Source organism: Grampus griseus, assembly GCF_964374135.1.
Source record: "Grampus griseus genome assembly, chromosome: 19".
Taxonomy (NCBI): domain Eukaryota; kingdom Metazoa; phylum Chordata; class Mammalia; order Artiodactyla; family Delphinidae; genus Grampus; species Grampus griseus.
Genome location: NC_139013.1, coordinates 54,947,725 through 54,971,906, shown reverse-complemented (window position 1 = coordinate 54,971,906; position 24,182 = coordinate 54,947,725). Strand labels below are relative to the sequence as shown.

Genomic DNA, 24,182 nt, shown 5'->3' with positions numbered 1-24,182 from the left:
TCGTGCCACAGGGACAGGACGGGGTTTGATTCCACGGTGCTGCCCCTGGCCCTGCTGAGGCGTTAAGTAAAATGCAGCATCAGCACTAAAGAATCTTACTAAGAGGCTGAAAAAATTCAGCAACGTTTCTGGCCTGAAAGGCATCCGGCAAGGGATGTGGACCAGAAGTGACATGAACGGCAGCTGCTAACGTTCACGGCAACGAGCTCTCCTCCTTTCTAACCTTTTCATGGTATTCACGGTAGCACAGTGCCCGGGACGTCCTGAATCTTCTCTGTCACAGAGAAATTCACAGGGTAAATTTCTGCTACCACATGCGATGCTGCAGCACACACACACACACACACACACACACACACACACACACACACACACACTCCCTCCCTCTCTCTCTCTCTCTCTCTCTCTCTCTCTCTCTCTCTCTCTCTCTCTCTCTCTCTCTCTCTCGTCCTGTTTTCTACAGGGTTGACCAGCAGTGCATACCCCAAATGGTGGTGAAAATACACTGCAGATGAAGACAGCTAGGTGCCACGTGGCAGGGTTCCAAGACGCTGAAATCAGAGAGCTGAATCCAAGTCCTGGGTCTGCAGACTGGCAGCTGTATGACTCAGGGCAAGTGACTTGATCTCTCTGGGCCACGGGGAAAATGAGAAGCTCTGAGGCTACGTCCAGCTCCCACTGCTGCCCAGGCCTGGCTCATAGCAGCCACCTCCCAAGGGGGTTATACCTGTTTCCTTTTCCTCTCCCAACCTGCCTGCCTAACGCCACTCAGAAAAATCCTTCTTTTAAGAAAAAGACATGCACCCCAGTGTTCACCGCAGCACTATTGACAACAGCCAGGACGCGGACGCAAGCTAAGTGTCCATCGAGAGAGGAATGGATAAAGAAGGTGTGGCACGTATATACGATGGAATATTACTCAGCCATAAAAAGGAACGAAATTAAGTTATTTGTAGTGAGGTGGATGGAACTAGAGTCTGTCATACAGAATGAAGCAAGTCAAAAAGAGAAAAACAAATACCATATGCTAACGCATATATATGGAATCTAAAAAAAAAGGTACTGATGAATCTAGTGGTCGGGCAGGAATAAAGATATAAATGTAGAGAATGGACCTGAGGACACGGGGTAGGAGGGGGAAGCTGGGGCAAAGCGAGAGAGTGGCACGGACATATATACACTACCCAGTGTAAAATGGATAGCTAGTGGGAAGCAGCCGCATAGCACAGGGAGACCAGCTCGGTGCTCTGCGACCACCTAGAGGGGTGGGATGGGAGGGTGGGAGGCAGACACAAGAGGGAGGGGATATGGGGATATATGTATACGTATAGCTGATTCACTTTGTTGTATAACAGAAACGAACATAGAATTGTGAAGCAATTATCCTCCAATAAAGATGTATTAAAAAATAAAATAAAAATAAAAATGTGCTACTTCAAAAATAAAATAAAATAAAGCCACTTCTGTTACGTTGCTCTCAACCCTCACTCCAAACACAATGGCTTTTCATTGCCCCAGTGAATGGAGTCCAACCTCCTCTGTTGGTTTAAGAAAAAACAAACAAACAAAAACCTTATATTAAAAATAATAAATGACCTGAAATTCTGTCAACCTGGCTGGCTTCATCTGTGCCTGTTTCTCCCCCATCTGAGCACATCCACACACAAGGGCACGTGGCTTGATCACGGTGGGTGGACAGCCCTGCAACCCAGTGTCTGCCCTTTACATTATCTCTTAAGTGTTTCCTATGCTGAGAAGGAGACTTCACGTTGATCTGAGAGCCACTGACCCTACGACCGTCCCCAGCAGAGCTACACCCGCCTTGCATGCTCGCTTGTAGCCACATCAGCCTCCTCTTTAAAAAAATACAAAGACTTCGGCCGCTTGTATCCTGCTCCCTGAGCACTTCTGCCCACCTCAGCCCTGGCATCAGAACCTCAACATCTCACACTGCAGAGTGTCTTGTTAAGTACTTCCTGAAATACATTGTGCAGAACAGAAATCCTTCCCCTGCCTAGAGGGTCACAGTGAATGTCAGTGCATTAAAGGCACTGGTAAGTCCTGCAGCACACAACCCCGTTTAGCTTTCTTTAATCTCCTGTTTCCCAAACGTACGTGAATGAGGAAAACAATCATGCCAACACCCGAGTCCTTAGTGTTCCTTGGCACACACTTGGGGGCATGCTAAGTGTCTGAGGTCACCTCGCACACTTCCGGAGCCATCTCCTGCTCAGAAACCTCCCCGAAGGCCCCCACCATCTCCCTAGTAACCGATCTGAATCCTGAGCCTGGTGTTTGTGGTCAACAGTGTCTTCTGTCCTTTTACCTCTTGAAAAAAGCAGCTCATTGTGGTCACTGCCACGTGCAGACCCGGAAGAAGCAGACCCAGACCAGTCCCTGACCAGCTGGGTGATGTTAGGCAAACCCATTAACTTCTCTGAGCCTCAGTTTTCTCGTCTGTGAAATGGAGGAGCCAGCACCTCAGCACCAACGTCTTAGGATTCTAGCCTCCCTAGGGGTCTCAGCTCACAGCTCCAGCAGAGACCAGTGGGGCTACCAGGTTCAAGAACAGCGGCAAAGAGTAAACGTGATTTTTTTCCCAAAGCAGTTCAGGAATGTGGAGTCAGGATGTCCAGATGTGAGACCCAACTCTCTGCGACCTGGCTGCGTGGTCCTGAGTAAGGCCTTCGTCCCTGAGCATCACTTCCTCTCTGTAAAATGAAACAGGCCTCACAGACACACAGACACAAACATACACAGGGACCACGCACACAGAGACAGACACACACAAACACACACAGAGACACAAACACACACATGGACACACACACAGGTGCGTGTAAAACTGGTGAAATCTGAATAAGATGGGCGGGTTGTGTCAATCTCGCGGGTGTGACGTTGCACTACAGTTACGTAAGATGCTACCACTGGGGAAAACTGGGTGATTTCTCACAACTATACGAGAAATCACAATTATCTCAAAATAACACGTTTTTAAACAAAGAAGGCTAACACCTACATCATGGGGACAGTGCGAGTGTCCAACAAGATCATTCTCTCCTTGATGCCTAACCACACAATGCGTGTTCAGTAAACAGACACTGAAGAACTGAATGAATGTAGGAACACGAGAAGCACACAGTAGGTGCTCAATATTTTCCTTTATTCTTTCAATAAGGTCTTATCAGTCCAGAAAAGTAAACTCATTTGAAGCCTGCTTGCTGGGTATGCTGTCACCAGAGGGCCCCCTGTGGTCTCCCCAAAGCAGAGGCTTTATCAAGACTTGCGAGTTGGGCTTCCCTGGTGGCGCAGTGGTTAAGAATCCTCCGCCAACGCAGGGGACACGGGTTCGAGCCCTGGTCTGCGAAGATCCCACGTGCCGCGGAGCAGCTAAGCCCGTGCACCACAACTACTGAGCCTGTGCTCTAGAGCCCATGAGCCACAACTACTGAGCCCATGTGCCACAACTACTGAAGGCCACGCGCCACAACTACTGAAGCCTGCACACCCTAGAGCCCGTGCTCCACAACAAGAGAAGCCACCACACTGAGCAGCCCGCACACCGCAATGGAGAGTAGCCCCCGCTCGCTGCAGCTAAAGAAAGCCCGCGCGCAGCAACGAAGACCCAACGCAGCCAACGATAAACAAATAAAATAAATAAATTTATTTAAAAAAAAAAAAAGACTCGCCAGCTGCCTGGGGGTGGGGAGGAGGACAGGCATTGTCAGCAGAACCAAGAACAGGGTTCACTCTTGCTTGGGAAGGTGTGTATTCAAATCCCACCTCTCTCCCAAAAGGGCTGAGGCGGTTTCCAGCAGAGGTCCAGGTGTGAGACAGGCCGCCCGCACCCCCATGCCTGCTCCCCTCCTGCCCGGGTCCCTGCCCACAGCCGGTCCAGAGAAGCTGCTCAGAGGCTGCCAAAGAAAACTTCCCCCTCCTGGTCTCCCAGCCCTCTGGCAACTTGCTGCATGGCTAGCAATGAGGCCAGGAGGTCCCCAGGCTCCCCACTGCCTGATGAGTCCATGCTAGGGCAGCCCCTGAGGTCACCCAGTAAGGGCCAAGGTGGGAGAGTGGGGGACAGGCCCAGGGTGGAGGGAGCTGAGGTTCAAGAAGGCTTACTGCAGAGCTGCCACTTCTGTGCAAACCCAGAAACAAGCTGGGTGTCCAGCAACAGGTGACCCAGGGTCACCCATAAAATTCCTATTCTCAAAGGATAGTAATCGACATGGGAACCAGAGGATAACAGCCAGCCTGCTGCTCTCACCTGTTATAGCTCGTCCAACCTGCAAAACAACCTTAGATAAAGACTGCTACTCCTCCACTTCACAGATGGGGAAATCATAGCACAAAGAGGTTCAGTAACTGGCCTAAGGACACACAGCTAGTAAGGGGTGAAGCCCCAAGCAGAACCCAGGCATCCTGGTCCACAGTCCGCAGTCCTAGCCCCTCTAAAACACATTCACGATGTCCTAGGTGGAAAAGACTAGAAGACACATCATGCGTTATGATCCCACCTACAGCAGTGTGTGCGTGCGTGTGTATGCACATACGTGCATTTAAAAAGGCCGGAAGCTCTGAGTGGCAGAATTCTGGGTAATTTTTATGACTTCCCTTGTATCTCTACCGTCTACCTTTTCAACACAGACCATGTCAGACTTCAGGAAAAGATCTGAAACTGTTAAGTCAGCTGCCCTTGGTCCCTCCTTTCTCTTTCCAGGTGCCCTTCCTCTGCATGTTCCCACCCAGGCCCACAAGCTCTGGAAACTTCGCTCAGGCCTGAGTCCTTCCTGGCCACCATACCATACCCGCCCCCGAGGCCTGTCACGAGGTCAGGGAAATCTTCTCTAGCCAAAAAGCTTACACAGGCTTGCCTGAAATATACTTTACAGTGGCATAAACGGCTCTGTGCTCCCTAAATTTTCACTCTTGGGCGGGGGGAGGGAGTGGGGGGGGTAAACGATAGCCCTTCTATTTGGGAGTCTATCTCACTGACATTAACACTGTGTTTACAACACCGGGAAATGTTTACGCTGGGACATTAAGTGATTAAGAGCAAGCCGCACGACTGCACATCGAGTTTCATTTCAACTTTGAAAAAAGAATGCATTGAAAATGCCCAGGAGAAAACAAGTAACAATGTTAACAGCAGCTGTCTCAGAGCTACGTGGAGAGCAGGTACTGCCGCTGGGCTGGGGGAGTAGTTCTCCCTTACTCCTTCGCGTACTTCCCCAAATCCCTACAATAATAATGGAATCATAATGAAAATAATAGCTGGCCCTTCTATGGGGTTTACTAGCTGCCAGATACCAAGCACTTTACCTGCATTAATTTACTTAACACCCTCTTTGAGGCAGGTACAATCACAAATGTTTCACAGAAGAAGGAACCAGGGCACAGAGAGGTTAATTTACTTGCCCAAGACCACACAGCTGGGATTGGTCACCTTTAAAATTAAAAAAAAAATTTTTTTTAAGCATTAAAACCATCTTTTGATACGAAGCCTCAAGGATGGAAAAGAATTTTAATATTTATTGAATGTGTACTGTTACTGATGTACAAATAAACGTAACGTGCCCACCTGCTTTTGCTCTTCTTTTAAAACACAAATCGCACATGCTGGTGGGCATATACCCCTGTACAGCTGCTCTGAAAACAATCTGACAGTTCCTCAAATGGTTAAACCTAGGGTTATGAGACGACCCAGCAATTCCACTCCACATATACCCTCAAGAGAAAAAAAAAAAATACATTCACACAAAAACCTGTACGTGAATGTTCAAAGCAGCACTATTCACAATAGCTGAAAGATGAAAACAACTCAAAATACCCATCAGCCACTGAGCGGATAAACAAAACGTAGCCTGTGCACACAAAGGACCATTACTCAGCCATGAAAAGCAGCAAAGTACTGACACACGCTACAACGTGGATGAACCTTGACAACATTACGCTGAGTGAAAGAAGAAAGGAGATGAGGGGTTGCCAGGGGCTGGGGGGAGGGGAGAATAGGGTTTCTTTTAGGGGTGATGAAAAATGTTCTAAAATTAGACAGTGATCATGGTCACACAATTTTGTGAATGTAATAAAAACCACTGAATCATACACTTCAAAAGGGTACATTTTATGGTTTGCGAATTTATCTCAATAAACCTGCTATTGGGAAAAAAAATATTTTTAAAGAATTCCACTCACCCAGAAATAATTCCCATGGTTCTGAGAGGACACAAGGTAGCCGTGAAGATGGAGGGGCAGGGGATCCACAGAAGGATACTGTTCACCACGCAGCCTCACCCTCGTGAGCCCCACATTTGTGCTTAAGGCTGGGGATTCCCCATGGCTTAGCAGCTGGGACTGGCCTTCCACAGGCCCTCAAATTGCTAATGTAAAAATGTCAAGATATCTGTGACGGGAGGGATAGCCTTAGCTGATGAATTGGAAATATCCCAGGACACTGGCACTCTGCCTCAGCCTCTAACATTCTCTGTGTTCATGGGCAAGTCCCTTCCCCTCCCTACGCCTTCTTTGATAAAGTGAGGGAGGCTGGACTCAAGGATCAGTAAGCTTCCTCCCAGGACTAAAGAGACACTCTGAGACTTGTCATAAACGCAAAGACAAGCGAAACAAAAGTTGCAATCAGGTTATAGATGAAATATACTTTGTAGCAAAAGCATGGATGGACACCACCCGTTTTCAACAGTGGATCCTTTGTAGAATAAAAAGTGAAACATTACTGAATACGTATGTTCTAAATAACAGAGCCACCCGTATATTAAAAAGCCAGAGGCATCGAAATCTGCAGTTCTGATATCATGTCTTTTTCTCTTCGGCATAAAAAAATTAAGTCTAGCATCTTTCTGACTTACCGGAGGTTTGATAAAACCTCCTCAAGCAAAGAACATACCATCTTGACGTCACCTGTGGCAGTCACAAGGGCAGGCTGACAGAAATCATCTTAACACCCACTGGCTCAACACAGGGAGAAAAGGTCAGCCTTGGAAAATGTTCCCTTAAGCATAAATAACTTGGAAGCGGCCTGGTGGTTTCACAACATTTTGTCTACAATTTCAAAAATAGAACAAGAGAGGATGCAAGTGCAAGAGAAATTACATTTCAAGCCCAAAAGGACTCGGTCAAAACATTAAAGAGGCAGAGTCTCTAAATATAAACCTTTTGGGAGATCAATAATATTGATAAACCTCTAGCTAGATTGATCCACGGAAAAAAGAGAGAAGGAACCCGTGACCAACATCAGGAATGCAAGAGGGGACATCATTACAGAACCTACAGACATTCAAAGGATAACAAGGGAATATTATGAAGGAGTTGTGCCAATTAACTTGACTACCTAGATGAAATGGACACGTTCCCTAAAAAACATAAATTACCAAAACTGACTCAAGAAGAAATAAACCTTACGGGAGACGTCTCCTTCAGCGCCTCAGGTCACCCACCCAGTGAAAAAGGAAACTCAGGAAAAGGCTACCTACTGGAACAGGTTTTTACTTTTATTTATTTTTTTTATTTTATTTTTTGGCCACATGGCATGTGGGATCTTAGTTCCCCAACCAAGGATCGAACCCATGCCCCCTGCATTGGAAGGGCAGAGTCCCAACCACTAAACCACCAGGAAAGTCCCTGGAACAGGTTTTCTTTGGCAGTACGCGGGCCTCTCACTGCTGTGGCCTCTCCGGTTGCAGAGCACAGGCTCCGGACGCGCAGGCTCAGCGGCCATGGCTCACGGGCCCAGCCGCTCTGTGGCGTGTGGGATCTTCCTGGACCGGGGCACGAACCCGCGTCCCCTGCATCGGCAGGCAGACTCTCAACCACTGCGCCACCAGGGAAGCCCCCTGGGACAGGTTTTTAAACGTGGATGAAACTCGTGTGTTTTGCCTCGATGTCTCCTAGAAAGTTTATTTACTGTGATTTTTAAAGACATATACTTAATACCATCTTTATTGTTTTTTTTCCCTATTTTTTCTGAGACTTGGATTTTGCCAACCATGGAGCTCTTGAGGAATGCCATTCCCACGGCTGGTAAGGAATTGCCGTGTACAATGCACAAAAGAAAAACCAATGGAGGGTCCAAGGATAAAAATGTCAATGTTCGCTATTTTCATCTAGTTGGAGAGACAGCGCTTACAGATATGAAGCAACCAGAAGACAATGGGAAACCACACATAATAAAGTGATTAATTATTACCAACTGGGAAAAAGCTGCAGACGGACAAGGGCCTAGGCCCTTGGGGGGAGCCGGGGGGGAGACTTCAGCCGGTAGGAGTTAACAAAGGAGGTTTCCAGGAGTGGGAAAATAGGCAGAAAAGTAGAAGAAAGAGCACGTGTCAAGATATGATGGTGGGAACAAGTCAGATGGTTTCAAGGAATATCGAGGAGTCAGCCCACGTGCATTGCGCTATGACTGTGTGCAGACGGGTGCAGATGTTAGCAGTGGCTCTCTACCTTGGGGGGTCACACACCCCTCTGAGAGCCTAATAAAAGACACTGAGGTCCTTTCCCCCGAAAACTGCGGATACACCCCAGATTTTGCATGGAGTTTTGAGGTTGAGAAATCTGTATGTAAGAAAGGGGACACGGTGTTGAGAACGATGGGTCTCTGTAACTCCCCTAACTCCTGACTCTGGCGTATCCCTCCTCCTCATGGCCTGAGCCAAAAGGTCCTCCCTTCTGGTTCATCTCATCTCACTCATGGGGTCCAGATCCCTGTGTTTCTGCGGTCTATGGGTCAGCTCTCGAGAATGATGAGGACCGCAGAGGAAACTAAATGACAGATAGCAAAAGTGATCAGAGCCTGGGCATACATCCAGACAAAACTATAATTTGAAAAGATACCTGCACCCCTATGTTCACAGCAGCACTACTCACAGTAGCTAACAGATGGAAACAACTTAGATGTCCATCGACACATGAATGGATACAGAAGACGTGGTACATATATACAACGGAATACTACTCAGTCATAGAAAAGAATGAAATAATGCCATTTGCAGCAACACGGATGCAACCAGAGAGTATCATACTAAGGGAAATAAGTCAGAAAGAGAAAGAAATACCGTACAATATCACCTACATATGGAATCTAAACTACGACACAAAGAAACAGCTCTATGAAACAAAAACAGACTCACAGACATAGAGAACAGATTTGTGGTTGCCAGGGAAGGGGGGTGGGGTGGGGGAGGGATGGAGTGGGAGTTTGGGATGAGCAGATGCAAACTATTATATACAGGATGGATAAACAACAAGGTCCTACTGTACAGCACAGGGAACCGTATTCAAAATCCTGTGATAAACCCCAATGGAAAAGAATACGAAAAAGAATATATGTATGTATAACTGAATCACTTTGCTGTAAAGCAGAAATGAACACAACACTGTAAATCAACTACACTTCAACAAAATTTTTTAAAAATAATAAGAGCCAACCTTTATTGAGCATGTACTATGTACCAAGCCCTATAACACACACACACTACAGTAATTCCCATGCACAGATGAGGAAACAGGCCCACAGACCGACAAGCAGTCAGGTGGCACACATCTGCTGACTGCCACCAAATACCAACGTGGCTCTTGTCAGGGCCAGAGGTCACGTGAGGGTCGACCACCTGAATGCCCGCTTCATCTCTCCCACGTGCACTGGGAGCCCAGGGAGAGGACAAGGGCAGCTCAGATCCCAGGTGCCTCAGGCTACTTCCAGGTTTCCCATCCCCCTCTGAGTGGGGCCTCAGATTCCTCACACACCCCTCCTTCCTCTGCCCCCAGTAACCACAGCAAACATTTCTGGGGTCTTCACAGCTTGCCAGGCTCTCACCGGGGGCTTCAGCTGCCTCCCGTTCCCCTGAGGGAGGACATCAGATCGTCCCTGTGTATGGGCGAGAAGCCTGGGGCTCAGAGCCGTGAAGCGAAGCGGAGGACCACGTGGGTGGCAGGGGTGGGTGGCGAGGTCTGACTTCAGAATACCCTTGGCCAAAGCACACCACCCGTCCGTGGAGAGCAGAGCAGCACGGCCTCACCTGCAGCCATGGTTCCAGCCCCGCTTTTGTATGGACGGCTGGGAGAGCAGCGTGACACTAAGTGGAGGAATGAGGGCTTCCTTCCAGGAAAAGTCTGGGAAGTGAGTTGGTGACGTCCTTGAGTATCTCTCCCCGGAGCAGAAACGCTCCTGTGTTTGCAGGGTCCTGGCAGGGACCCTGAAGCCTCCCTAGGACCTTGGTCTGGCCTGAAGCTGCCCCCAGGAGGGTGGTGGGGAAGAGGGGGGGCACTGGCAGCCCTGCTTCTACCTCTCCCACCAGCCAGGCCCCCCGAGCCATGCGGCTACCAGTTTCTGCTGATGCCGTGTTCCGCCTGATTAAGGCCCCAGCGCCAATGCAGTCGGAATCACAAGGGAGCCCGGCACCAGGACACCACAGAGTCAGCCCGTCAGCTGGGTCACTCCCCGCTGCCCAGTGCCAGACCTGGAGGTGACAGAGGCAAGGCCTCTCAAGGCCGACTGCTCCCCCGTGGCGCCCAGGGCAGCTGTGTTGCTGTGTCAACCTCAACCGTGGCCCTATCCAGGCTCAGCGGGACCTCGCCCAGTCACCGCAAAGTCACCCCAAAGGGCCCAGTAGGAAAGACAGGTGCCAACTTCCCTCGTTCACCCACCAGATTCCTATCCACAGGGTCAGCGAGATGACGTCTTGTAAGCATCTAACGTGGCAGCTGCCACTGCTGTGTCCTCATCACCACCATCGCCATCATCCCATCATCCCATCTCGCTGATCTGAAGACCCAAACTCTCTCTCTTACATTTTAAGCTCTCTGAAATCAGGATGAATCTTACAACGGGTGAAGTGTCGGTTTCATGAGCAGCATTTTTTCTTGCCTAGTGGCATATGAAACAATCATGTGTTTTGCAGTGGACAGACCCCGTCTAGGATTAGATAACAGTATTCATCCCCTACACCTGGCACAACCCTGGTCCTTAACTCTGAGCACAGCATCTAGGGCAGTGAAAACTCTGCTGAGTGAACCAACCCATCCCTTTGCTTATACTCCCTTATTTACAGCTTAAGGCAAATATGTCCCCTCACTGTGTCAATTCTCCCTACAAACGTCTCCTAGGCAACACCGCTCCCAGGCCCCCTGCAGGTCCCAGAGTTTCCCAGCATGCCCCAGGGAGGTGGAGGTGGCTCTCCTCCGGGACCCGGGAGCAGGGCTGGCTGGGATGACTTGGACCACGGGCAGGCAGCCTGCCTCCAGCAAGGAGCCCCCGAGGATCTCCAGGCGTGGGCCTGGCTGGGGCGAAGCCTCCGGAAAGTGTGGATTTAGCATGAGCTCCAAAAGGCCCACACGGACCAGAGAAGCCAGCGAGGGGGGACATTTCTGTTGCTCCCCCCCGGGAGAAATTCTACATGTGAGTCCTAGGAAACTCCACTCAACATGTTCAGAACAATCTCACCAAATGGGGTGGGGGGCCAGGAGCTGCAGAGCAGAGTTTGGCCAGAAATCTCCGGAAGATGTTCCAAGCATGCTCAGCTGAGCTCCGCAGGCTGTAGGCCAGATGCTCGGCTCTGGGGCTCCTGGGGGGTCCTCTGCTGAGGGTGGGCAGGGACACAGCTCTGGCCACCTGACAATCATGACATTAAAATGCAGACACCCAGAAAGTACCAGGAAGGGGCTTCTTTCAGACCCGCTGCCCCAAAGCAGCCAGTGGGGTGGAGAAACCTTTTGAGCTGCACGGAGAGACATGAATCCCACCCCGGACACTGAGAGCTGTGTGACCTCAGGCAAATCACTTTCCCTCTCTGAACCTCAGAGGCCTTGATTTTCAGACGGGGATGATTCCGATCAAATAGACTTCGAGACACAGACATTGCCAGAGATAGAAGGATACGTCTTTGTGACGACAGGGCCAACTCATCAGAAAGACGAAACGATCATAAATGTGCAGGAGCCTTGAAATTCACGAAGCAAAATTGACAAAATTCAAGAGAGAAGAACACAAATCCAAAATTGTGACAGATATGAACACCCCTCTCTCAGAGAATGTGATGGGAGGGGCTGTATAAGTGTGTCCGTGCAAGAGAGCACGCACCCGTGTGAGTGTGCGTGTGATTGCATGTGCAACGAGGGAGTGGGTGTCACAGTAAAGGCTTGTGAGCCTGGGTATGAGAGGTGTGTCGGGGTGTCTGTGCGTAAGTCGGCGGGGCAGGGGACGTGGGGGAAAGACGCCATCCTCTCATGCCCGCACAACTGGCCATCCCAGGGCCGCCAGGGACCCCTCCTCGGGACGCGCCCCGAAGCCAGCACTCACCCCAGAGAAGGCCCGGTGCCTCCCCATCACGTGGTGAGTGACAGGTGAGTAAGGTCCGGGTTTCACCCGCTAACGAGAGGGACTCCGGCCACCCCACCCCACGGGATGGGAGCTCCAAAAACCGGTTCCCGCTTCCCCTACACAGTTTTGAAAAGCAAAGAAAATGCAGTTTGCCAAGAGAAGGAGGGCGAGGGGCAAGAGAAGCGATCCTCCCCTTGGCGGGAGGGGCGGCTGGGTGACTCTGCAGCCAGGTCAGGCTGCACGCAGGCCGGGGGCCAGGGCCACCCTGCTCTGGACCGGGATGTGCAGGTCCCCAAGGAGTCCTGGCTCCTGCACAGACAGGACAGAGGCCTTGTTTCCAGGACGGCACTGCCCCCACCCCCCGGGCCCCAGCAGGACGCAGCGGACGGCGCACAGGGAGGCTGCCTGACCTCCGCTCTCCCCGTGCTGGGGGCCCCGTGGTAGCCAAGGTGCTTGGTGCAGAGGGCCCTGCCTGGGGAGCCCCGCTCTGAACGTTCCGGGCCTCCCTGTCCGATGGCCCCAGGGCATCGCACAATCACACAAAAGAAAGAACAGCATACAACTGAGCGAGACCCTCCGGAAGGGAAAGGGCAAGCGGAGCGATCCCGCCGTCAAAGGAGAGGTCCCGCCATCAAAGGAATCAGGATTAAAAGAGCTGGCGCCCAAGCCCATCGAAGCCCACCCTCTCGGGCCATCTGAGCCTCAAAGGCTGAATGGCTCCTCCAGGCCGCCCTTGTCTTGGACCGACGGTCGTGGACACCAGGGCCTCTGATCCCCGCCGTCCCGGGGCTGCTGCATTTGGGAGTCTACAAAGCCCACGCCTGTCTCCCACCTGTCTCCATCCCTCCCCAGCGGCAGAACCGTCACAAGCCTCTTAATCCCCGTCTGTGAACCCCCGTCTGGAAGCCGGGCGAGGTTTACGGGTCTGGGAAGGCTTATGAAACAGCGCTGCAGTGTGCCGATGCTCGGACCCCCCCACGCCGGCCCCTGGGGAGCTGGGGCAGGACTCCAAGGGCAGCCTCCTTGAGTGGCTACACCCGGGCGGGCCCCTGACAGCCCCACATCCTCTCCTCCCATGGGTGCCACTCAAGCCCGGGCAGGGGGAGAGGCCAAGGCCGGGCGTTCGACCACTGGCTCTCGCACATCCCAGCTCTGCCACGTAACCCAAAACTCTCAGGGTCGTGAGCCTTGGCCTCATCATCGGAGATTTGAGACTGATGCCACCTTCCCACAGGACAGTTCACGCCACCCTCCGCGGCCAGAGGAGGAACGGGCAGTCTGGGGAAGAGGGTCATCTGCTACAGCCAGCATCTGCATCATAACCACCACCATCTCCTCAGACCTCACTGTGTCTGCATCAGGACCGGGGGGGTGGACAGAACCTCAATCACCTTCCTTTTCACCGGCTCTGCCAACAATTGATACTAAAACGTGGGCAGGACAACGTGGTGGGCTCTGACCTTTGAGGGGTCTTCCTTGGACCCTGGACCGCTTGCTCTCCCCACTTCACTCTCACCTGCCAGGTAGAAACAGCTCTAAGAGGTGGTGCTCCTGGCCAGGGTCCCGGCATGCCTGCCTGGCTCCGCTGTACCAAATAGCACCTGTGACTTCTGTGCCGTCCATTCAAGGCTGCTGGCACCTCTGGAAGGAAACCCAGTCCAGCAATCAATTTCATACAGGGTTCCACACCAAGCAGGTCGGGCAGCAGGAGGCTGGGGCGGCCAGCGATGGGGCAGAGAACTTCAGAGCCACTGGACTCACAGAGCCAAGCTAGGCCTTGACCCCAGGGGTCTTCTCTCTCCACCCCGCAATCCCACTGCTGCCAAAAGGTGCAGAAAGGTGACAGCTTGACAGCTGCGTAGGAGCCAAGGGGCTCGGCTACGAGTACACCATCTGCTCCCATTTTACAGAGGGGAAAACTGAGACCCAGACAGGCGGAGGGTCTTACCCAAGGCAACTGAGTGCTGGGGCCAGAAGCTGGGTCCTCTGATTTCCAGGGGTGCAGCTACAGCAAGTCAAAATCCCCAAGAGCTCAATTCTTAATAAAGCTTCTCTTATCCCAGGGAGAAGACGACTAACACTCAGCTTCAAACAAATCCAGCGATGGAGACCAGCCACAGAAGGTGCCACGGTGGCCAGTGAGTTGACGGCACACAGCTTCAAGGAGTCACAGATGGGACTTTTTCAAACCCAAGTCGTGGGCTTCCCTGGTGGCGCAGTGGTTGAGAGTCCGCCTGCCGATGCAGGGGACGCGGGTTCGTGCCCCGGTCCGGGAAGATCCCACATGCCGCAGAGCAGCTGGGCCCGTGAGCCATGGCCGCTGAGCCTGCGCGTCTGGAGCCTGTGCTCCGCGACGGGAGAGGCCACAACAGTGAGAGGCCCGCGTACCGCAAAAGAAAAAAAAAAACAAAAAAAACCAAACTCAAGTCATGTCATGTTATTTGCCTGCCTAAAACCCCCAGTGGGAAAGTGGAACTTAAAGGGTCAACATGGAATTACCAGATGACCCAGCAATTCCACTCCTGGGTATCTATCCAGGAGAAAACGCAGATGCACACAAAAACCTGTAAACATCCGCAGCAGCGTTATTCACAACAGCCAAAAGGTGGAAACAGCCCAAATGTCCATCCACTGATGGACGGATAAATCAAATGTGCTCTATCCACGCAGCGGAATGGTATTCAGCCATGAAAAGGGCTGAAGGGCTGATTCGTGCTACAACGTGGATGAACCTTAAAAACATAAATGACAGAAGTCAGACATAAAACACCACCTATTAGATGGTTCCATTCCTACGAAATGCAGAATAGGGACTTCCATAGAGACAGGAGATTCACGGTTGCCAGGGGCTGGGGGAGGGGGGTGACCACTGATGGGGAGGGGGTGATAGGAATGTTCTGGACTAGACAGTGGTGATGCACGCACAGCCCCGTGAATACACTACAAACCACTGCACCGTACACTTTAATCCACACTGTAGGGTGCGAATTGTACCTCAATTTAAAAACAAAACAAAAACAACGCCTTCTCAGGGTCAGCCCACAGTCCCGGCTCCCCAGCGAGGGCCCCCTGACTGGCCCCTGCCCACCTCTGAGAGGAACCCCGCCTTGCCCTCAGGCACCCCGGCTTCCTCACTGTTCCTCAGGCCCCTGCCAGACCCCCCTCGCTGCTCAGGTGACAGCCGCCAACGCTCCCCTCTCCCGGCCACTCCGTCACCACCATCACAGCCCCTCCCACTGCACAGGCCTGGTTTGCTCCCTGCTGGGTCCTGATGCCCAGATAGCGCCTGGGATACAGCAGGCGCTTGGTAAAGACAGACTGAACAAACGAGTAGAATCCTTCTGGTGACTGCCAAGCCACAGCTTCAAGATAAAAGCCCCGAACTCCTGGGCTGTGCTTCCAAAACCTCTATCAGCAGTTCTCAGCCCAACTCTGGAATCTTCCAGAAGCTTTAAAATACCAGTGCCACCAGGACCACCCCTCACAGATTCTGCTTTAACAGGTTGGGGCAGTTGATTCAAATGTGCATCCAGGGATTCGAAACACTACCAACCCTTCCCACCGCATCCCCTCCTGCCACTTCAAGAGGAACTATTTAAGGTTCTCCAGCAAATCCCACTCCCCACATCCAGGCTTTTCTTCATGCTCCTCTGCCAGGAGCACATGACCCCCTTGTAGACCTGGCTGATTCCTTTTCAGTCTTTGGGTCAGCTTAGGTGCCACCTCCTCCAGGAAGCCTTCCCTGAACATACCCGTTTTCCATCATCCTATGGGCTCCCAGAAGACCCCAGCACAGAACTCAACACAGTACACGATCACAGCCGGATCCCTACACCCCCTCCCCATCCCCCATCCCCCCAAGGGCAGGGCCTGCCTGATTCCACATCACATCCTCAGAGCACCAAGTGCTCACAGAGCACCTGGTGCACTACAGGCATGCAAACGTTTGTTGAGCTCATGCGTAGAATGGGTACAAACGTGTCTGCAGGGCAGCCCTGGTCAAGGGCTGAGCTGGGCCAGGAGGCAGAACTGCTCCAGCATCCCTGGCACAGGACTGGCAGAATTTCTTTCAAAACTTATACATCTAACTACCTTGTATTACTGAAAGATCAAACCAGCAAAAGTGGCCTTAGGCTGTGGGCTTGTTGGTCCTCCTGGTATACAGTTGCCTGAAAACTGATGATCCGTGAGGGTTTTGTGACCGTAATACTTTATCCTCCCCAGGACAGAACATCATGGTGTTTCGGGGCCCCGGCATCACATACCAATTTTAAAACCTAGACCCCATGAAATGGGGAGATACTGAACAAAGGGGCCAGATGTACATTAGGGGCATGACAGCTCACAACCCTGTATCACATACTTGAAAGCTGATAAGAGAGTAGATCTTAAATGTTCTCACCACAAAAAAAGGAATGGCAACTTTGGGGCAGGGGGGGATGGAGGTCATTTTGCAATAGACACGTGTGTCTAATCAACACTTTGCACACCTTAAACCTACATCCTGCTGTATGCCATTTATATCTCAAAAAGCTGGGGGGAAAATAACTGTTAATAAATTGCTAGATATTTTCCCAGCAAGTCCACACACAGCCTCAGCATCCTTCTCAACACAGTACCACCAGTCAGATTTCACGCGTAGCAGGCAAACCGCCTGTGACCCCTGAGGACCACACCTTTCATTTGGACAGATGGGGAAATGAACAAAGGTCACATGGCCAGTAGAAACTCCTTCCACAACTGCCCTGGTGAGGCTCCCTCTGGGGACGGCATGGCAAACAGAAGCTAAGGCCCTAAACGCTCTTGACAGAGGGCAGAAGCATCACCCCTCGCCACCGTCCCCGCCAGGATATGGACCTAGGACAGAAGATGGACCTGAATTCCAGACGTCCAGACGCGGCCTCTTCCTCAGCCCAAAGAACGTGCCCATGAGGCAAACCTGCCCAGAACCTTCAACCCGTCTGGAGAGTCACGGTAGAGTTAACCTCCCAAGGGCTGGACCCAGAGAGATCTAAGCAGAGAAGGAGCCAGAAAGCTCTGGGCGAATTCCCCTTCCCTGCTTCCAGGGAGGCTGAGTTTTGAAGACCTCCTGCCTTCCCAGTTGTCTCTAATCACCTCCAGGGTTAAGACAAGGCGCATCTGGAAAGTTTACTCCGCGAGCAGATGGCCCCCACCCCGCCAAGAAAAGCAGAGACCTCCCCTCGGAGGAGGTGGTCAGAGCGTGGCGAAGGCCAAAGCCCAGTCACTTCCCGGCAGCTGCCAGGAAGAGGGTGCCAGTGTCAGCCCAGCCGGGCAGCCTCTCCTGGCACCTTCCGGAAGCTTCCCCTATCCTATCGCCTTGCCCGAGCGCCCCTGGATCCTGGATCCGAGGAGGAGGGGCTGGCAGGCCCTCCCTCAAGAGCAGGCAGCCGAGTGGGCGCAGAGAGCCGGGAACACGGGAAACAGATGTGCATGTGGCCCTGACAGGCGAGTGATGACAGACCCTCTCTGCAGGCCTCAGATGTCAGCGCGGAGAAAAGAAAGGCGGCCCAGCGGCAACACCTGTTCCAGGCCGGGAGGCCAGGCTCGGGGGGCTGGGCGGGCAGCCCCTAGCGAGGGCCGGGGTGCGGTTAGGTAAACAGCTGCACGCTCCACTGCCCGGAACGCTCCCCGGACGGAGGGAAGAGTCAAGGGAGGCCTGGCGGCCAACTGGCTCGCGAGGGAAGCAGCTCGATCATGCGGCAAACCCATCCTTGACGGAGGGCCCGGCTGAAATCTGAACACCTGGGCAGTGCTGGGGGAAGCAAAAGACAAAGGGCGCCACTTCTCAGCAGGTGGAGAAACTGGGGGGGGGGGGGCGGGTAGGCAGCAGAGGCAGCCGGTGGGGGGTTTCTCGGGGCCTCTGGCCCAGTCAAGCTGACTCCTGCCTCCCAGCTGCTCTGCCGGCTGAAATGCGGGGTGGGCAGGCTCACGCAGGGGCTATCAGGACCACCCCCCCCCAGGGCATTGCCACCTTTACAGCTGGGACAGAAAGTCAAGAGCACAGACTCCAAAGCCGGGCTCCTGGGTCCAATGTTGGCCTTGATGTCATGAGCTGAGTGACCTTGGGCAAACTCCTTGACCTCTCTGGACTTGCTTTTTCCTCTATGACGGGGAGAGCGGCACCTCCCTAAATGGGGTTGTTGTGAGGACAGGTGAAGCCTGGCACAGCCTGGAACTCGGGAAGCATTCTGTATCTTCATCATTATTACGTCCCCAGATGCCATCTCTGAGCCTGGCCAGCCGTGCCTCCTAGCTCTGAAGGGAGGGACAACCTTTCCCCACCCCCAGCAAGAAAGTGGGGGGGCAGAGGCTGCGACGCTGGAGCCTGTGGGTGCCAGTGAGAGACCCAGCCTGAGTTACAAGTACCTCAGGGAGAAGAAAGGAATGAATGGGACCCGTACCCCTGGTGCCCGCTAGCAGCTCTCACATCACAAACCTTCCAGAGGAACGAGCACCTCCACTTCTCAGGGGCAGCAACTGAGGCTCAGAGAGGGCAAGAGTCTTTCCCAAGGTCACACAGCCAGCTCCCAGCAGAATGAAGATTGAAGCCGGGTCTGTCTTAAGGCCAAGCCAGGGTCTTTCCGTGGCTTCACAGAGCTTCCCGGTGCTGGGGCTCCTCCTCGGGGAAGCACCCCCAAAAAGGGTGGGTGGGCTACAGCCTCCACAGCCCACCCCCGACACAGCCCTACCCAAGCAGCCAGCTCAGAGATATGGTGGCTACAGGGCAGGGTGCTCTCCAGGGGCCAGGAGTCCAGCTGGTGAGAAAAGCCACAATCTAAAGGGAGGGCACCAGTGACAGACACCCTTCCGCACTTCCTTCTTTCACGTTTACTTTCTTAGCGGTTAAAGGTGATTCCCTTGTAAATGAACCCTTAACAGGAAACAACTGAGGCATCACAGGAGGCGGTACAGACGAGGTTCTGGAACACACTGTCCCAGCTAAATGGCTCCCCACAGCCACCTTCCAATGTCCCTAGCCACTCCCCCCCAAATTCTCAAACCACGCACCGAACGGAGACACGGAATATGGACACGAGAACCAAGGACTCCGGAGCTGGCTTCGGGAAAGGAGCATGGGGGCCTCTGCACGTTCCTTGGTGGTGTCACCCGTGTCTTCACCCCTAACAGCCCTGCCAGGAGTCCCTTGGGTTGGTCTGCAGCTCCTGTGACCCTGCGCTCTCATCCCCAAGCCCACCCTGGCACCTGGCCTAGCTTCATCCTGCCCCGCTCACAGCTCTGCAGGAAGTATTCTTTCCGGGCTCTTCGTGCCCCTCCCCCTGACACCACCAGCACCGCAGGGTCTGGAACAGTGCCTGGCTCAGAGGAGGCGCTCCGCGAGTATCTGTTGAATGAATGGGGGAGGGGGGAGAGGCTGTATTCCCGGCACTCTACTGACCATCAGTCAGGCTCTCCTGGAGGCAGGAGTTGAGGTTTCTCATTCCCTCTGTTTAAATGGGCCTGAGCCACGCACTGCTGCCCCACCACCCAGAGGCCTGATGGCCTCACCAACCCCCTGGGATGCTGCCATGGTCCGGCCCCGGGCGTAGCTCTTCCCAGCCCATTCCAAGGCTTCGTTCACTTTTCATTGCTACCCCGTATCTTCAACTCTAAACCCGACCTCCTTTTTCTGATTTCAAGGCCTCTAGTTCACTCCAACCTTATTTCCCTTCCTCCTGAATCCTCTCCCACCGACAAATCCCGCCCATCTTCCAAGGTTCCACCTCTGCCAGGCGGTCCAACGGCGGAGGACTTTGGGGTTCAAGACCCACCTCAGCGACCTACTGGCTGTGTGACAGTCAACAAGGTCATCTGACTTCTCTGGGCCTCCATTTACTCATCTCTAAGATGGGAATAATAACGCCTCATAGGGACGCGGTAAGGAGCGAAGGAAATAGGTTGCTCTAGAAACGGTGCAGAAGTTAGCGTGACGTTCAGCCCCCCAAACTCATGCTGACCCCCCCGGGCGGACACCAGCTTGCGTTTTCGTCCACACCTGGCCACCCTCCGCACCCCGCTTCGCAGCTGGACTGGGAGCTGCAGCTTCTCATTTTCTCACGTTCCTATCATTGAGGGCCCCAGTCGGCATCTCATCAACTCCCGATGAGCGAGCACATCGACGTGGGAAAACACCACAGTGTGGACGTTGTGCAGAAGACAATCTGAGAGGCCTCACGGGGGGTGCTTTGATGACCTCACGCCCACCACCGCCAAGCTGAAAATCTGTACCCACCCTGCAGAATCCACCCGCATCCTGGAACGATGCGCCCCAACACGTGGGGAGGACACAAGGGCGCCACTCTATGCCAAGCACCTGACTTGCCGGAAGCATTCAAATGCCCCGATTCATTTAATTCTCGTGATGGCCCCTCGAGGCAGGTGATACTTATTTCCACTCCCCAGCTTAAAGAAATGAACTCAGGGAGGATGAGACGCATCCTCCCTGGCGTTCAGTTAACAAGAGAAAGGGCAGGATTGGAACCCGGCTCTGTGCTGCTCAGCCAGGCTCTTCTCCCAGGCCCGGCCCTTCCGGGAACCGTAGGTCAGATTCCCAGCAGCAGACGCGCGGGCTGCGCTGCCGCACACCGCGAACGAGAGGTTTAGCATCCACGGTGCGGGGGTGGCAAGCTTGTCCGTTTAAAACGAGAGGCCCTCCAAAAACAGCTCTAAAGACAAAAGCCCCCAAACCAGACCAAAGCCCCCCAAAGACAGCACTAAGTCCAAAGGGGCCGTTGACATCCAAAGAACCCTGGGCAGAGCGTGAAGGCGTCGGGGCCGGACATCTACTTCACAGACGCAACCACCGTGAGTGAACACGTAACCCAGAACCCCACACGTGTGCACACGCGTGGATGCCTGGGAGGCAGGATCAGAAGCCTCTCAGGCAGACGCGACACCCACTCCTGGACGGGCGGAGACACCCTTCCCTGTTCACAGGTCCCCCCTCCAGCCCCACGCCAGCGGCTACCACTCCAGGTGTCTGATTAAGACAAGCCAGTGTCACCAGCTTTGGTGGAAACTAGGATTTCTGGCTCCGGTGGCCATGACGGTGATGACAACTCAGAGACGTCTGCTTCCCCAGACCCACCGGGGGCAGGTCCTGCTTCGGCCTTTGCAAAGCCAGATAGAAAATTAACTGCGCCCCGTCTGGCTCCTCCCGGGCAGGCAGCGTGAAGGCAGGCGCCTTATAAACAGGGCGCACGCCAGGCCTCCCACCCTCCGCCTGCACAGCTGACTTGCAGAAAAGAAAGACTCTCTTCCCACCGGGAGAAATGTCTGTTTGGGCCACTGTCCCCTGGGTCCCAAAGCCCCATGTCTGGAAATCCATCTCCAGCTGCTATTGAGCAACCAGAGAGCCTCAAAGGAAAGGTGTGAACTTGGGTGGGAAATTCTGGAAAAGCTAAGCTGAGTGGGAACAAGAGGAGAGAGGAACTTCGGATGTGTTTAAACCGGGTAAGTACGGAGACCTCTCGGTGACCTGCATGGCTGGACTAATTACCAATGTTATCAGGCGGATGACAGACGTGCCCCGAACTTCCTCTGTTTGATAGATTCCGCTGCAAACACACTCAAGTTCAGGCCCATGCCTGCTGTTCCCAGCAGTGCCCTATTCTTCCACAGGACCACTCTCGGCCCCCAGCTCCCCCGACCTGCCACATGCCTCCAGGCCAACGCACCCACCAAGCACTAGCGGGGTGACCCTGGAGGGCACCTCCTGCTGGAACACACCACACAGAATCGGTGCAAACTCCTCCCTGGCAGAAGAGAAAACAACATCTCTTCCTTCCCTGCTGGGACTTCAGAGAATGACACGAGAACTGCTTACCTTCCTCGCAGCTGCCACTGGGGAGCTCCAGCCCACGGGTCCCTGGCGGGTGAGCCCTTGGCCAGCACACACCAGGGTCCCGCACTCTGTGCAGGCGCCGATTATCAGCTGCCGGCCATCGTCCACTAAGAGGCTGTGGCTCGCTCGCAGGGTGTAGAGAAACAAGGGCAGCCGGGCGACCCGCACGGCCTTCAGCCCGAGACACCGCTTCTTCTCCTGCCGGCAGAAGAAGCACACGAACGTCTCCACTTGGTACTGCCGAGACCAGGGGCTGACGGCGTGCTGGGTGCCGCGGGCCTCGTGCTGCAGCCACTGGCCCAGCAGGTCGTGGTAGCAAAGCACGCAGGTGGCCACCAGGCCGGTGGAGTCGGCAGGCCTGGCGCGCGGGGCGGGCGGATAGACGGTGAGGAAGGGAAAGAAGGGCTCTTTCTCGCCCAAGCGGCTGGAAGGGTTCACGTTGAGCTGGAACTCCTTCCCAGGGCCCAGCTCAGCCCCGCAGATGTAGCAGATGGACGCCGGGCTGCCCTGGGCCGACGCGGGCGGCTCGGAGAGAGCAGGGTCTGAGGCCGAGAAAGCCTGGTGGTACCTGCCCAGGAAGCCCTGCACGGAGGTGATGAGCTCCTCGTTCTGGCAGGCCCGGTACAGGGCCCAGACGTCCTCCAGGACGCTGAAGCACTTGGGGCAGCTGCGGACCTCACAGCGCTTGTTGGGGCCCTGGGCATTGGGGGGGCAGGGCAGGAGGCTGAGGAAGGGGAAATGCATGGAGCCCCTGGTGTTGCCATTGAGCATCCTGGAGGCTACTGCCCGGGCATCCTGGGTACAGTCCTCCCCGCAGAGGTAGCACGCCTCTGGCAGGGCCCCGGCGGGTGGGCCCTCTTCCCTCTGGAGCCTCCTGCCCTTGGAGGCCATGCCGGGGGCATGGCTGTTCAGGGGCACCACGTACAGCCTCTGCAGGACGGGCACATCGGCCAGCTCGAAGCTCTGCCACTGCTGCATGAGGGACGAGAAGCAGCAGGGGCACACCAGGGTGCTGCCGCCCTCGCTGATGGGCTGTGCTCCCGGGGGTGGGCTGTGCAGCCACAGGAAGGGGAAGAAAGGGGCCTGGGCCAGCTTCTCCTGCTTCTGCACGTGGATCTGGTGCTGCGAGGCCGGGGACAGCGCCGACCCGCAGATGTAGCAGCAAAGGCCCTCTGGTGGTGCGGCCCGGCTCTCCAGGGGAGCTCGGGGCACGCGGCCGCCACCGTTTTCTGTGTCTCCGGGGCCACGGGGGCCTGAGAAAGGCTCTTCCTGGTGGCCCTCCTCCTCACTGGTGATGTTGACGTCACTGTCCTCAGACACGCAGCAGCCCCCGCGGGTCTCCCCCAGCGGCCTGCTCTCAGGAGTCTTGGCGGCCCTGCCGGAAGGGGCTCCTCTCATGCCCTCTGCAGGGGCCACCTGGACTGCAGGCCCTTGCCAAGGGTCCTGAATGCCCCTCAGGACGCTGGCCCGGGCCTCCGGGACCCAGTGCCTCCCATGGCCCTTCCGCCGGCGCCGGATGCCCGCCTTGGGCTCCCCGTCCACTCGGAGCTTCGAGGGGACCTCCTCCTTTTCCACGTCCCCCGCTGCGGTGGTCTCTGCGCCCTGTCCGGGAGAAGGGCCCGGCGCCAGCCTCCACTCCGGGCAGCGGCCCCCGCGAGGCCCGGGCCCCGGGGCAGCCCGAGCCGCCGGCGCCCCGTGCTGGTGGGGACTGGCGGCGTCGCGCGCGGCAGGGTCGGGCTCGGAGAGGGGGTCGGTGTCCGACAGCTCCGACAGCTCCGAGTCTCGAGGCTCCTCAGCGGCCGCGCGGGGCCCGGGGCCACCGCCGCTGCCACCGTCGTCGTCGTCTTCGTCGCCGGCCGCAGCGCCCAGCGCGTAGGCGACGTTCCACTCGCGGGGGGCCCCGGCACCCCCGCGGCGTCCGCCCGCACCCGCGTCGCACTGGTGGGGCCGCTTGAGCCAGTACATGCGCTTGTCCACGGGCGTGCGGGC

The 24,182-nt window shown here is 54.6% G+C and overlaps 1 protein-coding gene across 2 annotated transcripts in view; it reads right to left on the bottom strand.

Annotated features, from left to right (window-relative positions):
* Window positions 1-23,854, bottom strand: part of GSE1 (Gse1 coiled-coil protein) — a 418,849-nt gene extending 394,995 nt beyond the window's left edge. For both annotated transcript variants that reach the window (XM_082677994.1, XM_082677995.1), the window contains exon 1: window positions 22,176-23,854. In XM_082677994.1, the coding sequence (XP_082534120.1) occupies window positions 22,176-23,591 (1,416 nt within the window). In that variant the 5' untranslated portion in view covers window positions 23,592-23,854. The remainder of the gene's footprint in view (window positions 1-22,175) is intronic.
* Between the last annotated feature and the right edge of the window lie 328 nt (window positions 23,855-24,182).